The 16,484-nt window shown below is 52.5% G+C and overlaps 1 protein-coding gene across 1 annotated transcript in view; it reads right to left on the bottom strand.

Moving 5' to 3' along the window:
• Window positions 1–15,460, bottom strand: part of LOC129710452 (uncharacterized) — a 74,090-nt gene extending 58,630 nt beyond the window's left edge. Inside the window, exons 1-6 of the mRNA XM_055657407.1 lie at window positions 15,384–15,460; window positions 14,265–14,379; window positions 10,317–10,412; window positions 6,743–6,835; window positions 5,567–5,653; window positions 318–428 (exon numbers count right to left, since the gene is read on the bottom strand). Of these exons, the coding sequence (XP_055513382.1) occupies window positions 318–428; window positions 5,567–5,653; window positions 6,743–6,835; window positions 10,317–10,412; window positions 14,265–14,362 (485 nt within the window). The 5' untranslated portion in view covers window positions 14,363–14,379; window positions 15,384–15,460. The remainder of the gene's footprint in view (window positions 1–317; window positions 429–5,566; window positions 5,654–6,742; window positions 6,836–10,316; window positions 10,413–14,264; window positions 14,380–15,383) is intronic.
• Window positions 15,461–16,484: the final 1,024 nt, after the last annotated feature.

Below are 16,484 nucleotides of genomic sequence, written 5' to 3' on the forward strand. Positions count from 1 at the left end.
AACAAAATCCTCCATGTACGGCCTGCCAAAATCTTGTACAACTGCAAATTAGTTCAATTCAAAAATAACCCATATGGTTTGGTCTTTTGCCTCAAAGACATTTGTGAAATCTTGCTCTGTACAAATGGAGGCCATGGTTCTTGCTCTATCATGCTGCCTACACGTCAAAAGTATAGTCACTGGCTGCAAGATACCTAGGATCACTGAAGATACAGAGACTGCATTGTTCCTGCACTCATTTGAGACCTGTTTCCTTGTCCCCACTGGTTTTGTCCCCCTTGCACCCACTGAGTATGAACAGAAGGGAGGGATCTCACCTCTCAGCTCCAGGACTCGTGTCTTCATCCTTAGCAGCCGGTGGACCATCCCTGCTGTCCAATCTGGCCATGGGATTAAGGAAAATGTAAGATTCAATATTCTTCCACAGACTGAAAGGGAATTGAAGATCAGGTCAGCAAACTCTTGGAAAAAAGTCTCCGCCATTGGTCAATGATGGAACTGGTGCAGAGGGAGCCGGGATAGACCACGGACAAGATGAGCAGACGGAGTGGGTCTGTCGAGTCCTGCATGTGGAGATGCACAGAAAGAGCCCAGGGGACAGACAGCACTCGACTCTAACACTTCCCTGTAGGAGGAATCCAATGGAAGCCAAAAGACTTCGATGGAACGCAGTCCAGACAGACAGAGACTGAAAGAGGCGAAGAACAAAGTACTTTGAGGAATAACAGGAGAGCTGTAAACTGTAGGGCCACCACCTAGCAAGAGGTATTAACCTGCAGAGCCTGACAGAACTAATAGATGTGGGTAGACACAAAAGACTGGAGTAACATCATAATATCTGGTGAGCGGCGCGACTCACGTCGCAGTGGCCTCTGCGGACTGGGGGGGGTGTGGGGTGTGTGTGTGTGTGTGTGTGTGTGTGTGTGTGTGTGTGTGTGTGGTGTGTGTGTGTGTGGGGGGGTGTGGGGCTTTTGTGTGTGTCGGGTGTGTCCGTTGTCGTTGGGGCCTAGCACGGTGGGGGCGGCCTCCAGCAGCCCCTGCACGGAGACCTAGGGCTCCAGTCGCGGAGCTGCGGAGCTACCCACCATCATGGAGCTGGCTGAGCCCGGAGCGGGTGGAGCTGTGGTGGCGCGCTGCTGTGGCCCGACCCCCGGGGATTCAGAGGCTTACCGCAGGTCCGGGAGACGGTAACACCGGGAGCCCGCGGGGTCCCTGCTGGGAGACCGCTTTTCGGGGCTTCCGCAATGGCGACTTCTCCCGCCCGAGTTGCGGGGTTGAAGATTACCTGGAGCGGGGCCTTACATCATCGCCCGGCGCGGCTTGGAATGGCTGTGGGACTTTGCTAGCGCCCGCCGGGGGCTCCAACAACAAGACCCGGAGCGCGGCCTTGCATCACCCGGCCACGTTAATGGCCGCGGGACAATTACCATCGCCTGCCGGGGGCTTTGACTCTGACATCGGGAGGGGAATGGGGAGTGCAGGGGATAGATAAGTATTTTTGCCTTCCATCACAGCGAGGAGGAGATGCGCTGTGATGGATGTCTGTGTAAATTGTGTTGTGTCTTGGGTCTTTTTTTCTTGTGTGTATGACTGTAGAAACAACATTTCATTTGAGCCTCTATGAGGTTCAAGTGACAAATAAATTGTATTGTGTATTGTGTAACTCTGCGGGTCAGGCCGACATCTCTGGAGAAAAGGAACAGGTGATGTTTTGGGTCAAGACTTTTTTTCGACTGAGAGTCAGGAGAAAGGGAAACGAGAGATATAGACGGTGATATTGAGAGATATAGAACAAATTAATGAAAGATATACGATGATCAAGGAGAGTTGGAGACCACAATGTTAGCTGTGGGTTAGGTGTTAATGAGCTATACAGACAGTGAAACTAACTCGTTAACACCAACAATGTACCATTGTGGGCCTCATCTTTTCTTGATCATCATTACTTTGTGCATATCTTTCATTCACTTGAACTCTAGCTCTCTACTAGACTAAGTGGGACCCATTGGGTCCAATTCTCACACGGGAGGCCTGGTCTCCCAACGCAATATTCCACTACTCACGCATAGCCCCCAACTGCGCAGGCGCGGTTGACGGGCTCCCGTTGTGATGCCCTTGAGCCCCTCCCCCCCCTCCTCCTCTCACGCCCCACGCACTCTATCCTCCCTCAACCCCCCCCCCCCCTCCTTCAGCCGCTCCCGGCCTCGGCTCCAGGCTCAGTGGCTCAGTGGCTCCCAGCCCGACCTCACTCAGCGAGGATCCGTCCCTGGCTCCTGACTCACTCAGAGGCTCCCATCCCCGGCTCCTGCTGCAATCAGTGGCTCCTGGCCCTGACCTCACCCAGAGTGTCCTCACTCAGACGGCTCCCGGCTCTGGCCGCAAGCAGCGGCTCCTGGCTCATCGTGGTGGTGGTCGCCTCTGCCCACAAACACGCCTCCGCCCGCGGAACACAGCCTCTGCCCACACTCTGCTCACTCCGCTCCTTCAGCTTTATTCTCGCCACCGGTGATTGACAGCGGGTGCCGGAAGGCGTCGCCGTCCCGGAAAATGACAGGAGAGAAGACCAATAACTTTTGTAATTTTTCACCGATTGGAACAGAACTTAGTGCACTTGCAGCACAGGAGAATGGCGAGTCAGAGGGCGAAAAATTGTAGCACTATCCGGTACCGTTTTGGGGAAAATGTAAAAACAACACAAACTGGAAGAGGACAAGATGAGAGTTTTAGTTAAGTACTAGACTAAGTGGGACCCGTTGGGTCCCATGTTCACATGGAAGGGCTGGTCCCCCAACACAATATTCCACCTCTCCACCAATTCCAATATTGGTGGTCAGTGGGGGGGCTTTCTGGAGTGCTGGTATGGGTTCTTGGGATGGCAGCTCAGTCCCTCAAGCCTGATCTGCTGGCAGCTCACTCACGGCTGGTGGGCTGGCAGTTAACTCATGACTATTCCTTGAAATTCCTTTTCAAGCAGGGTGCAAGGCCACCAAATTCAAATCCATGTTCCTACCATTTCAAGCAGGGTGCAAGGCCACCAAATTCAAGTGCACTTTCCTACCACTTCAAGCAGGGCGCAAGGCCACCAAATTCAAGTGAATTTCATACCATTTCAAGCAGGGTGCAAGGCCACCAAATTCAAATGCAGCTTCATACCATTTCAAGCAGGGTGAAACCACCATAAAACCACACAAAACACCAAACTCACAGTTCAGTAGACATTCAGTGTGTTCAGTTGATTCACAGCTCAGACAGTGTCGTGACCTCCCCCTCCCCCATCATGCAGAGACCGAGCCACACCCGCACTTCCGGATTTGATAACCCCTCCTCTTCCCACCGGAAAATGTGTGGCTTTCATGGCGTGATTGACAGGAGAGAGATTCTCAACATTTTTTAAACACTAATAACACTTTAATTTTTTATTGATGAGAAGAATTCTCTGCACCTGCTCAGCGGAGGGGGACTGAGTAAGATGGCCAAAAATCACAGCCGTAAATGGTAGCGTTTTATCTAAAATCAATATACAGTGCAAACAGGAAGTAAGTACAATTGCAGTCGTGCCTTTTAGCTTCAAGCCAAAGCACCCAAGCTGCCATTTGCAGTAAGTAGTGCCTTTCAACTTCAAGCCAAAGCACCCAAGCCACCATTTTCAGTGAGTAGTGCCTTTCAACTTCAAGCCAAAGCTCCCAAGCCACAATTTGCAGTAAGTAGTGCCTTTCAACTTCAAGCCAAAGAACCCGTCACCATTTGCAGTAAGTAGTGCCTTTCAACTTCAAGCCAAAGCTCCCAATCCACCATTTGCAGTAAGTAGTGCCTTTCAACTTCAAGCCAAAGCACCCGCCACCATTTGCATTGTAGTGCCTTTCAACTTCAAGCCAAAGCACCCAAGCCACCATTTTCAGTGAGTAGTGCCTTTCAACTTCAAACCAAAGCACCCAAGCCACCATTTGCAAGCAGTGCCTTTTTACTTCAAACAAACCATATGTTCATTTTCAAATCACATTAAGGGGACTCACAGTTGTGTAGACATTTGTTCAGTGTTATTCAGAGCTCAGAGAGATGTGACCCTTGGCTTTATACATCTTGCAGAGACTGGGTGAGGCACACCACTTCCTGGTTTTATAAACCCTCCCTGTCTCTCCATTTGCAGTAAGTAGTGCCTTTCAACTCCTGCCACCATTTTCAGTAAGTAGTGCCTTTCAACTTCAAGCCAAAGCACCCAAGCCACCATTTGCATTGAGTAGTGCCTTTCAACTTCAAGCCAAAGCTCCCAAGCCACAATTTGCAGTAAGTAGTGCCTTTCAACTTCAAGCCAAAGCACCCAAGCCACCATTTGCAGTAAGTAGTGTGTTTCAACTTCAAGCCAAAGAACCCAAGCGACCATTTGCAGTAAGTAGTGCCTTTCAACTTCAAGCCAAGGCACCCAAGCCACCATCTGCAGTAAGTAGTGCCTTTCAACTTCATGCCAAAGCACCCAAGCCACCATTTGCAGTAAGTGGTGCCTTTCAACTTCATGCCAACATTTGCAGTAAGTAGTGCCTTTCAACTTCAAGCCAAAGCCAAAGCCCAAGCCACCATTTGCAGTAAGTAGTGCCTTTCAACTTCAAGCCAAAGCACCAGTCACCATTTGCAGTAAGTAGTGCCTTTCAACTTCAAGCCAAAGCACCAAAGCCACCATTTGCAGCCTGTGCCTTTTTACTTCAAACAAACCATATTTTCATTTTCAAACCACATTAAGGGGACTCAGTTGTGTAGTCATTTGTTCAGTGTTATTCAGAGCTCAGAGAGACGTGACCCTTGGCTTCATCCATCGTGCAGAGACTGGGTGAGGCACACCACTTCCTGGTTTTATAGTCCCTCCCCCTCCCTCCAGCAGGGGCAGCAGAGAGAATGGTGATTTTTAAAAAACATTAATATATCTCTGATTTGTCATCGATGGGAAAAATCCTCCACACCCGTAAGGTGGAGGGGAGCTCTGAGCGAGGTGGCCAAAAATATCGGCCATGGGTGGCGGCGTTCTGTCGGAAATCGCAGCACAGTGGGCCAAAAACGGTCAAGATCAGCGTTTTAGTATTATAGATAGATAAATAGACATCATTGTCTATACCATCATCTATACCTCTAGCTTCCCTTTCCCCTGACTCTGTCTGGAGAAAGGTCTCGACACAAAACGTCACCTATTCCTTTTCTCCAGAGAAGCGGCCTGACCCGCTGAGTTAATCCAGCTTTTTGTGTCTATCTTAATTTTAAATCAGCAGCTGCAAAGACATACAGGTTTGTAGGTTAATTGGCTTGGTATAAATGTAAATTGTTCCGAGTGTGTATAGGGTAATGTTAATGTGCAGGGATCGCTGGTCGGTGCAGATTCAGTGGGCTGAACGACCTGTTTCCACGCTGTATCACTAAACTAAACTGAATCTGCAGTTCCTTCCTACACAAGAGATGTGGATGATCCAGTGAACTCAATGAAACCAATACATGAATCAAGTACATTCAGACAAACAAAACCCCAGCAGAGGTAAGTATTGAAGCACGGGTTTACTGGAACAGAAATACATGTTGTAAGTACCTGATGGTATGATCTGCGTTCAGCTGACAGGGCGGAAGGCCACATGAATCTTTCGCCATTCCCACTTCTGCCATTGATCTGCTTGAACTGTGAAAACAAAAGTGATCGGATGTTGGTTGCCCAGTGATGCGCATGGACTCTGCATCTGACGTTGTACTGGCTGGATCTTCCAGCGCAGGTACTGGTGGTGTTCCGTGGTTAACGGTGGCTTCGTCGTTGTGAACATTTCCGCAACTTGTAGCATTCCCACGAGTAGGTGAAAATTAGGAGTGAAAAAGAATCCAGGGACAGCACAAAGCAGAAGTAATGACGGCCAAGAAGTTGCAGGTGTAGTGAAGTCGGAGATGAAACAGTAAATGACTGAGTGTCGGGGGAGGCAGGGACAGTCTGTTCCACTCTCCCTCTCCCGATCCCCCCACCCCCCCCCAAGAGGTCTCTCTCCCTCTCCTTACATCCATACCCTCACCCCTATCTTCCCTTCCCAACCTCTCTTCCTCCCATATCCCTCCCACCCCCTCTCCTCCCATCTCCCTCCCCCACATAACCTCTTCTTCCCCCTACCTACCTATGTGCTTCTACTTGGATCCCTCATCACCAGTCCCTTCCTTCCTATATGTCATCCCCTCCCACTCCTCCCCCTCCCCCTTGTCCCCCTGATCACCTGGTGAGGAAATGTTTGTAATTATGGTTAGATGTATTAGTAAGATATTCCTGACCTTCAGCTCAGTTATTCCCCCCCTCCCCCCTGCCCAGACCACAGTGGGATCTTGGAGAGCTGGCAGCCGAGGGGGTGTGAAAGGGCTCGGTCACTGTCTATAGGGATAATGTCGGACACCACTGCCATGTTTCCCTCTAACTCAGGGCACTGTAGAAAAGCAAAATGTTGATGGACCTTCCAGCTTCTCACTGCCACCTCGCAGAGCAGGGACCCCAGACCCTATGGGTTATGGACCCCAGCCCAGTAACACCACTCACCGTGCTCCTGCCTCGCAATCCAGTCACTGGTGTAGACCAGGCACCAGGTTCTTCATTCTGAAGAAGAGTCCCGACCCGGAATGTCACCCATGCCTTTTCTCCAGAGATGCTGCCTGACAGGCCGAGTTACTCCAGCACTTTGTGTCTATCTATGGTATAAATCAGCATCTGCAGTTCTTTGTGTCTACACGAGGTACATACCTGATATTCTCATTTTTGTCCATTTGAAAGGGGAAGCACTCGTAAATACTCTCCTCCGTGATGGACTCAATGGCGTCCTGACACTCCTCCGCTCTGCAAATTCAAATTCAATGCAGTCAGAACATCTCCCATCACCTTCACACCTTTAACACACAATCAGTGTGGCTAAGGACAGGGATGACTCCGCCTACAGAAGGAAAACAGCTCTTTGGCCCATCGAGCTCTGCTATCACCAATCAGTCGCTCCACCCTGCAACCACACCCTTCCAATTCCCTCCTGAGGTATTGATAGGGTGAACGCACGCACACAGCCTTTTCCTCCAGGGTCAGGAAATCAAGAACTAGAGAACGTAGGTTTAAGGAGAGAGGGAAAAAGATTATTAGGTACCTGAGGGGCAACCTTTTCCACACAAAGGGTGGAGGGTATATAGAATGAGCTGCCAGAGGAAGAAGTTAAGGGAGATACTACAGCAAGATTTAAAAGACATTTGGACAGGGGCATGACAGGAGAACACAGAAACACAGAAAATCGGTGCAGCAGTAGGCCATTCGGCCCTTCGAGCCTGCACCACCATTCAATATGATCATGGCTGATCATCCAACTTGGTATCCTGTACCTGCCTTCTCTCTACACCCCCTGATCCCTTTAGCCACAAGGGCCACATCTAACTCCCTCTTAAATATAGCCAATGAACTGGCCTCAACTACCTTCTGTGGCAGAGAGTTCCAGAGATTTACTACTCTCTGTGTGAAAAAGGTTTAGAGGGATATGGGACTTGGGAACTGCCCGTGTGAAGGGGGTGGTGAACTGCCTTAGTGGGGAAGGCGTTAGGGAGAAGGGAGTCCCAGGGTCTAAACTCAATGACAATGAAGGTAGAGTGATTTATCTATAAGTTGGGGTGGTGCGCAACTTGAGAAGGAACCTGCTGGTGGTGGCGCTCCCCTGGCCCTGCTGCCCGTCACCTTTCTGCTTGATGAGGGTGTGGGTTTGTGAGGTGTTGTTGGAGTAGCCTGGGCAAGAAATGGTGGTGAGTTTTGTAGATGGCACTCACTGCTGTCACTGCGCACCGGTGGTGAAGGGAGGGGGAGTTTAGGATAGTGGACGGGGTGCTGATCAATCAGGCTCCTTTGTGCTGAACGGTGCTGAGCTTGAGTGTTGGAGCAGCACTGACCCAGGCGAGTGGAGTCTTCCTTCACAGGCCTGACGTGCCTTATAGATGTGACAAAGATAGAAGTAAATAAGAGAGGTATTTATAAGGTAGTCAGAACCTTTTTCCCCCAGGGTAGAAATATCAAAGACTAGCAACCATAGCTTTATGGTGAGAGGGGCAAAATTTAAAAGAGACTAGACCAAGTGGGTCCCGTTGGGTCCCTGTCACATGGGAGGTCTGGTCCCCCAAAGCAACCCGTTCCCCCACGCAATATTCCACCACTCACCATAGCCCCCAACTGCGCAGGGGCGGCTCATTTCCCCTTCTTTCCCCTCTCCTCCTCCACTCCCTGTTAACTGCCAGATGCAGATGAAAGCTTTTTCTCAAAGTGGGATGTTGTAAAGTTAAAAAATGTGAATAACTTGTAAAATATAACATCAATCTGAACAAAAGTTGGTAAAAACACACCACGGGACAATTTCGAGAAAGATGGTCCTAAAATTGTAGCACTGTCCTGTATCGTTTTGGCGTAGTTCCAGGCATCCCTGAATCACAGACAGACAGACATGGCAGAATCACAAACAAACGAGATGATAGTTTTAGTAATATACTAGACTAAGTGGGACCCGTTGGGTCCCAGCATCTCACGGGAGGGCTGGTCCCCAACGTAATATTCCACCTCTCCGCCAATTCCAATATTGATGGCCAGTGGGGGGGGGGGGGGGCTTTCTGAAGCGCTGGTTTCCAGAGGGCTAGTATGGATATTGTGGGCCGAATGAATTATTGGGCTGGTGGCTCAAGTGACTCTCAAGCCTGTTGTGCTGGCAGCTCACTCACTCACGGCCGGTGGGCTGGCAGTTGACTCATAGCTATTCCTTGAAATTCCATTTCAAGCACGTGCAAGGCCACCAAATTCTAGTGCAGTTTCATACCATTTCAAGCAGGGTGCAAGGCCACTAAAGACAGCGAGTCGCGACCTCTCCCTCCCCATCTTGCAGAGACAGATTTTTTTGCATGTGGTTTTCGAGGAGATACGTAGCAAAGGCGAAATCACACACACACACACACATACAGTTTTTAAAGTATATAGAAGATATTTAAAGTATATAGAAGATATGACCTGTAAAATATAACATCAATATGAACGAAACTTGATACAAACCACCACATGACAATTGTAAGGTGGTCCAAAAATTGCAGTGCTATCGTGTACCGTTTTGGCGTAATTTGAGGACATCACCGAATCAGAGATCACAGACACGCGCACACACACACATGGAAACAAACAAGATGAGAGTTTTAGTAATATACTAGACCAAGTGGGACCCATTGGGTCCCTGTCACATGGGAGGCCTGGTCCCCCAATGCAACCCGTTCCCCCAACGCAATATTCAACCACTCACCCATAGCCCCCACAGGAGGCCTGGTCCCCCAATGCAACCCATTCCCCAACGTAATATTCCACCACTCACCCATTCCCCAACACGGGAGGCCTGGTTCCCCAACTCAACCAGTTCACCAACACAATATTCCACCACTCACCCATTCCCCCAATGCAATATTCTACCACTCACCCATAGTCCCCAACTGCACAGGCTACTCATTTTGTCTTATTCACCCTCCCGCATTTTAAACTTTAACAAATGCAATTGCACTTGCTTGGGCTGGCAGGACTCAGTGTCCTGGATAGCAACATTGTAGCGAGCAGGACTACAATCCCATTGTGACGTCAGCTGTAAGTGCAGAGGGAAGACATTTTTCTCAATTGGAGTTTTGTAAATGCAAAAATGTGAATACCTTATAAAATATAACATCAATCTGAACAAAACTTGATACATTAAACCACAGGACAATGGTGACTAAGATGGTGCAAAAATTGTAGCACTATCATGTACCATTTTGGCGTGAAAAGCACACTCACAAACAAACACGCAAACTCACACACAAGATGAGAGTTTTAGTAATAGGTGGATGTATGTATGTATGTATAGGGTATTTTGGATTTTTTTTTTTTTTACAGAGGGTGGTGAGTTCCTGGAACACACTACCAGTGGTGGTGGTGGAGGAAGATATACGAAAGTGACATTTAAGAGGCTTTTGGATAGGCACATGGATTTGGAGAGAATGGTTGGATATGGATCATGTGCAGACAGAGGGGTTTAGTTTAACAGAAGGACAGAACGTGCTGGAATAACTCAGCAGGATACGGATCATGTGCAGACAGATGAGATTACTTTATCCAGCATCATGTTCAACACAGATATTATAGACCGATGGGCCTATTCCTGTGCTGTCCTGTTCTTAAAGCAACACTGAAACCTATACACATTCTCTGCTGGCAATGCTTGCTGGCCTGATGTAGGAGCTGGTGCCTTGCGGAGGGGGAGGAGAGGAGGACTAGGAAACTGGGGAAGAGACAATACCTGGTTCTGGGTGAGACATCATCTTGGAATAGGAAAGGCTCACTGAGGCTGGGGCTGGTCAGAAACTCGTCCAGCACCTCGGTGGGGTCCACTGACCTGTCAAGGAAAATTGAAGAGGACAACAGAAGTGAGCAGGAAGAGCGCGAGTTCACATCTCGAACACACCCCCCCCCCCCCCCCCCCCCCCCCCCCCTCTCCCCGACCACCCCAAGCTCAGCAGGGGAGCTTTGCAAGTCCAGTCACTGTGGTACATTAACTAGTTAAACTGGCCCGACTAAACCAACCACAGGTCAGGTGCTGGTACAAGGTAACATTTCCCACAAATGCAACCAGTCTACAAGATGCTCGAGATGGACCTGGGATCTATACCCCATGGACAGTAAGTAGCCCCACCTGCTTCCCTATGGAAACAGGTCCAGGAGTGGGTGGTCCATTGAAGACCACAGCAGCTCTAGAGATGGAGACCCTAGACCCTGAGATGTGCTGGATACAGGGGCCTGAACGATCCACCAGAGAAGTCTCAGGTGGGACACAGATCCAGCTATTGTCTCCAGCTGCGAGAATTTCACCTCCCCGCTCCTCCACCAGAGGGCAAACCAGGAATAACATACCATGGCCTGACAAGACCAGCGGGTCATCTCAGTAGAGCACAATAGATCCTCCAGCCCAACTCATCCATGCTGACAAGATGCCCCATGCGAGCTAATCCAATTTGCTGCTGGTGTCCCTCTAAACATATCCTGCTCCTGCCCATGTCCTTGTCCGAATGTCTTCTAAATGTTGTCAGTAACTGGATCAGGGATGTACACCTGGTGTAGGGGCCCTGGGGATTTGCACCTGGCCTCTGACACATGCTCACGGGCCCCCCGACCTCAGCGCTCTGTTTATAGGGCGAGAGCTTGGGATTGCTCTGTAGCCTCAGAGGATTAATTACCAGGGAGGCCCAGACCGACAACACTGCCCCCTGCCCCTTGTGGGGACATAGCTACGGATACTAAACTGGGACCCCTTCTCCCAGTGGTCACCTCCTTCCTTCTGCCCACTCCCCTCCCTGCCCCTTCTTCTGCCCTGCCCCTCAAACCCTCTCACACTTGCCTCTGCTCCCCTGGTTCTGGATCCGATTCCGGGCAGGGATTGGAGTGGAGAGGGGAACGAAAGAGCTGGTGTTACATCTATGTCTGTCTCATGTGAGAAGGATGTGTGAAGCAGCCCATCGCTGGCCATGTGGGGTCTGGGGAGGCAAGGCAAGCGAGGGCTTGGGGAGATAGGCCAGGCCAGGAAACTTGGGCCAGGCATGGTGGAGGGGAGGTGGGACAGGGGGTGTAATGGGCAGGGCTGAGGCAGCTTCAGGCCTGGTTGTAAAGTGGGCTGGGGTGGGCCGGTGGGTTTCCGGTGGTTGGGCAGGTCTGGAATGTGAGCTGAGAACCTCTGTTGATGGAACAATCGAGCCAGCTGAGGTCACAGGGAGGAGAGGGGGCGTGGAGGAGCAAGGCTGGGCCACAGGGCTGCCCAGGGCCGTCACCACCCGCAGGCCAAGGTCTCCGCTCCATCACCAGGTAGACCTTCAGTCGCAGCAACACTGAAGCAATGCGTCTTCCAAACCGGACCCAACTGGATTCATCCCCATATCACCTGAAGGTGCCGACTCTTGGGGAACAGTTCCTCAAATTATACATCAGTGCAGACCCCACCCACAGCACGGTGCCCCCTCACCCCCCCCTCCCACAGATCTGTGAATGATGGGCCTGGATGTGTCGGTAGGAGGGGCTAAATGATCCCCTGCAATTCTATCCCCTGCCCAGCGTGGCTCCCAATGCCCCAGAGGGGTGATGGAACCCCTCTAAGGTGGGGCAGGGCCCTGGGAGCAACTCAATGGCCCCCAACTCCTCCCTGTACCCGTCGCTATTGGCCAGCTGCCCGATTGTTCTCTCAGAGGCCAATTGTGAAGGACACTAATCAGCTGGAAGGATAGCAGGTGGTGGGGCCTCTGGGTGGGGTGAGGGGCCGTGCCGAGCTGGTGGGGGGGGGATTCACCTCCGCCCTCTTCTTATCCCTGCAGGAGGTTCCCAGAAGCAGTTTTCTCTTCCTGGGCCTGCCAAGGCCCCCTGGCACCATGCCCTGTCCTGCCCCCAGTCCTGGGGCCCTGGAGCCCAGTTCCTCTGCCCCTCCCCGCGCCCATTCCTTGCCCTGCCTCTGGACAGTGCACCCGCTGCACTAGTTCGCCCGCCATGCCCCTGACGGGATTGCTGCTGCTCACAACCGCCTGGCTCTCGCGCCTGCTGCTGCAGGGCTGGCTGTGGCTGTCCAGTGCCCTGCTGGACTCCGGCCTGTGGCTGGCTGGGAGGCTGCTGGACTGGCTGGCTTGGGGCTTCTTTGTGATGATGGACAACACGGCGTGCCTGTGGGGGCTGCACCTGCTCTTGAGTCTTAACATGTGGCTGTCCTACATGGTGCTGGACACCAACCTGTGGCTACTCTACCGGGCATCCGACCAGACCAACTGGGCTCTGTACGTGGCCTATGACTACATCCGCTGGCTGAATAACACCGTGACGGGCCTCTCTGCCACCTGCTCCTACCTGTATGCCCGCTGCACCCTGTGGCTGGAGTACCTGTGGGCTGACTTCCTGAGGTGGCAGGTGTACATGCTGATGGAGTACAGCCTGCTGCTATCCTACACCATGCTGAACCAGAGCCTCTACGCCTCCTACCAGCTCCTGGACACGGCCATCTACATCTCCCAGAGCCTGCTGGGCCATGCCAAGTGGGTGTCCTTCCTGCTGCCTGTAGACTTGACCTGGCTGTGCATGGCGGACCTGCGCTACCTCACATGGACACTGTACGTGCTGCGGGAAGCCAGCGTGCGCCTGTGGTACGTGGTGGAGGAGAGGGCCCTGTGGCTCAGCTACGCGCTGGGCAACTACATCAGCTGGCAGACCTACATGCTTCAGGACTACTCGCTCTGGCTGGGCCAGGTGGCGGGGGAGGGAGCGGGCAGCGTCTCGAAGGGGCTGGGCGACCTGGTCACCTGGCTTCTCTACGTAGCAGGCGAGTACATCATCTGGGCCCTCTACCTGCTCATCAAGGCCTTCCTCAACTTTGCCTACTGCCTGCTGGATGTGACCATTGGCCAATCGTCATGGTTCTTCAGGTACACCGCGTTCTTTGCCTACGTGCTACCGGACATCATTGTTTACCAGTCACGGTTGGCGATTGCCTGTATCACCTGGCTCTGCTTCAATCTACTGGACTGGATCTACTGGGTGGCTTGGCTGATGATGCAACCGCTGCAATAGGTTCTACTGCAATGTCTAACATTTTGATTTTATATGCTATTTTCTCAATAAAAACAGTTAAAAATTGTCACCGTGCTTTGCCAAAGACATCCTGGCTGACCCTCCCGTCTTCCCTTGGAGCTGGTTCCCCCATTCCCAAAGGAGAAGGGCAATCATGGATGCTTCCCTTCCACCACCCTCCCCGGTGGGGGCATCTAGGACCAAGTGCAGAAGGTTTCCAGGACCCCTGCTTGTCCTAGGGTGGTCCATTTTGTATGGAGACCAGGATGTACTTCCCTCACAGGGAGGTGAATTGGAGGAAGTCCCAGCTGTGGAGAGATGTGGACGTGGATCGTGAGTGTGTCCCAGAGCGGAGATGGATAGAGGTGGTGTCAGCGACAACAGGTACGAGAGCGGGACAAGGCAGGATCTCAGGAACTGGTACAACAGTAGGAAGGCCGAGAGGACACTGGTCCTGATTGTTCGGTGCCGACTCAGACAAAGTTTCACAGCATTGTCCCGCAGACACTGCCTGGCCAGCTGGCTATCCCAGGTATCAATTTCATTCCAATGGATGTGGGATGGTTTCACTAACACTCTCAAGGTTTGGCGCTTCCTCACCACCCCTCCCACAGCGCAGCGCTACATCGTACATCAGACAACTCTCACTCACCCACTCGCCGTTGGCTGCTGGAAGGTCAGGAGCAGGTTCATGGTACCGAGAATATCTTGAACATCCAGGGAGTTGGCATAGGGAGATTCTTCCTCCATCACTCCCCACCTGGTGCCTGCAATGGGAAAACGGTTCCAGTGAATAGTGGCACCCAGCCAAACCCCTGCCCCAACCCTGGCCTCCTCACACCTACAGGGCACTCTCCCAGCACGAGGGGTTCAGGCAATGTGCTGGCAGAGTCCTGACACAATCCCAGCTCAGTCCCACTAGTCAACCCCTCTCCCAGCAGAACAGTCACCCACTCCCAGTGGCTCTGCAGCTTCTCCCCACCACCCCCACAATCCCAACTGTCTGTAGATACGTCGTCCGTCCATTCCCTCCACAGATGCTGCCCGACCGGCCGAGTTCCTCCAGCAGTTTGAGTTTTGCTCTTTCATTGCGGCGAGATCATCTCCCTCAGTTGCTGCGGGATGAACAAGGACCAACTGCTGGGAAACTCGGTGGGTCGGACAGCGCCTGCGGAAGGAGCGGAATTGCCGAGGTGGATTGGGGAAGGGATGGTCGGGGGTGTGTGGGTCGGGGGGGTAGGGGGTGGGCGGGTGTGGGGGGGGGGGGTGTGAGGGGGGGTGGAATGGGCGGGGTGGATGAGAGGGGGGGGGGGTTGGGGTGTGGGGGGGGGGGGAATGGGGGGGGGTGGATGAGAGGGGGGTGGGTGTGGTGGGGTGGGGGTGTGTGGGGGGGGGGGGGGGGGTGGAATGGGCGGGGGTGGATGAGGGGGGGGGGGGTTGGGTGTGTGGGGGGGGGGTTGGGGGTTGGGGTGTGTGTGGGGGGGGGGGTGGAAGGGGGGGGGGTGGATGAGAGGGGGTAATGCCACTGAGCTTCAAATCTTCCCTTCATTTCCCAACCTCTGTGAACCCCCTCTCCCCAGGACCCGGTCTCTCCCCCGGGACACGAGATACCCGCTCTCCCGGGGGTCTGACCCACCCGCCAGCGAGTACCCCCTCCCCGGGTCAGTGTGGAGACGGCGGCACCACCTGCCGCAAACCTCGCCCATCCCCACTGCAGTCCCAGTGGCCCAACCCCGCCCGAAGCGCATCTTCAACCCCGGCCACACCTCACCTTCCTACCGCCTGCAACCTCCACTCTGCACCGTGCCCTAGTTGCCACCGCTGCCCCGGGTGCCCTGCTACTTACTTGCTGGCGGGCTGGGTCCCCCGGGCGGGTTGATGGTCCAGGCGGTGGGAGGAACCGCCCATCGCCACCAAGTTGCGAAATGGGGGATGGGGGGGAAAGGAGAAGTTGGAAACTCCACCACTACACGCACAGGAAAGATTACTCAAAGAGCAGCGTCCGCTTGTGTGGAAAGATGTGGAACACTTGACCCAGTGGTCCGACGCGCACCTTGACCCGGCGGACTCAATGGACCTGTGGTTGGTTCAGAGAGAACATCCACCAGGGCCAGTGCTAATTAACGTAGGGATAGGATAGGACAGTGTAGGGAGGAACTGCAGATGCCGGTTCACACCGAAGATAGACACGAAATGCTGGACTAGCTCAGCAGGACAGGCAGCATCTCTGGCGAGAACCTCACACGAGTTCCAAGCTCAGCTCCAGGCCCACAGCCGAGACGCTGCAGACTCCAACAACACACGATCCGCCGACCGTGGCTGTACCGACCACGATGCCAATCTAATCCCACCTGCCTGCACATGATCCACATCCCTCCATTCCCTGCCCATCCATGTGCCTATCTAAACGCCTCTCAACTGCCACTATCTTAACATCTTCCATCACCATCCCTTGACAGTGCATACCACTCACCGACAAGTCTGTAAAAAAACGTGTCCAACACATCTCCTTTAAAGGTACTCAAAAATGCTGGAGAAACTCAGCGGGTGCAGCAGCATCTATGGAGCGAAGGAAATAGGCAACGTTTCGGAAACCCTTCTTCAGACCCGAAACGTTGCCTATTTCCTTCGCTCCATAGATGCTGCTGCACCCGCTGAGTTTCTCTAGCATTTTTGCGTACCTTCGATTTTCCAGCATCTGCAGTTCCTTCTTAAACACATCTCCTTTAAACTTTGCCCCACTCACTTTAAGTGACATCTAGTCTGATATTTCCACCCTGGATAAATGATTCTGACTGTCTACCCTATCTATGCCACTTATAATTTCATGAACTTCTGTCATAAGGTCTCTCTGCAGATGCCCCAGAGAAAA

This window comes from Leucoraja erinacea, chromosome 28 (assembly GCF_028641065.1).
Source record: "Leucoraja erinacea ecotype New England chromosome 28, Leri_hhj_1, whole genome shotgun sequence".
NCBI lineage: Eukaryota > Metazoa > Chordata > Chondrichthyes > Rajiformes > Rajidae > Leucoraja > Leucoraja erinaceus.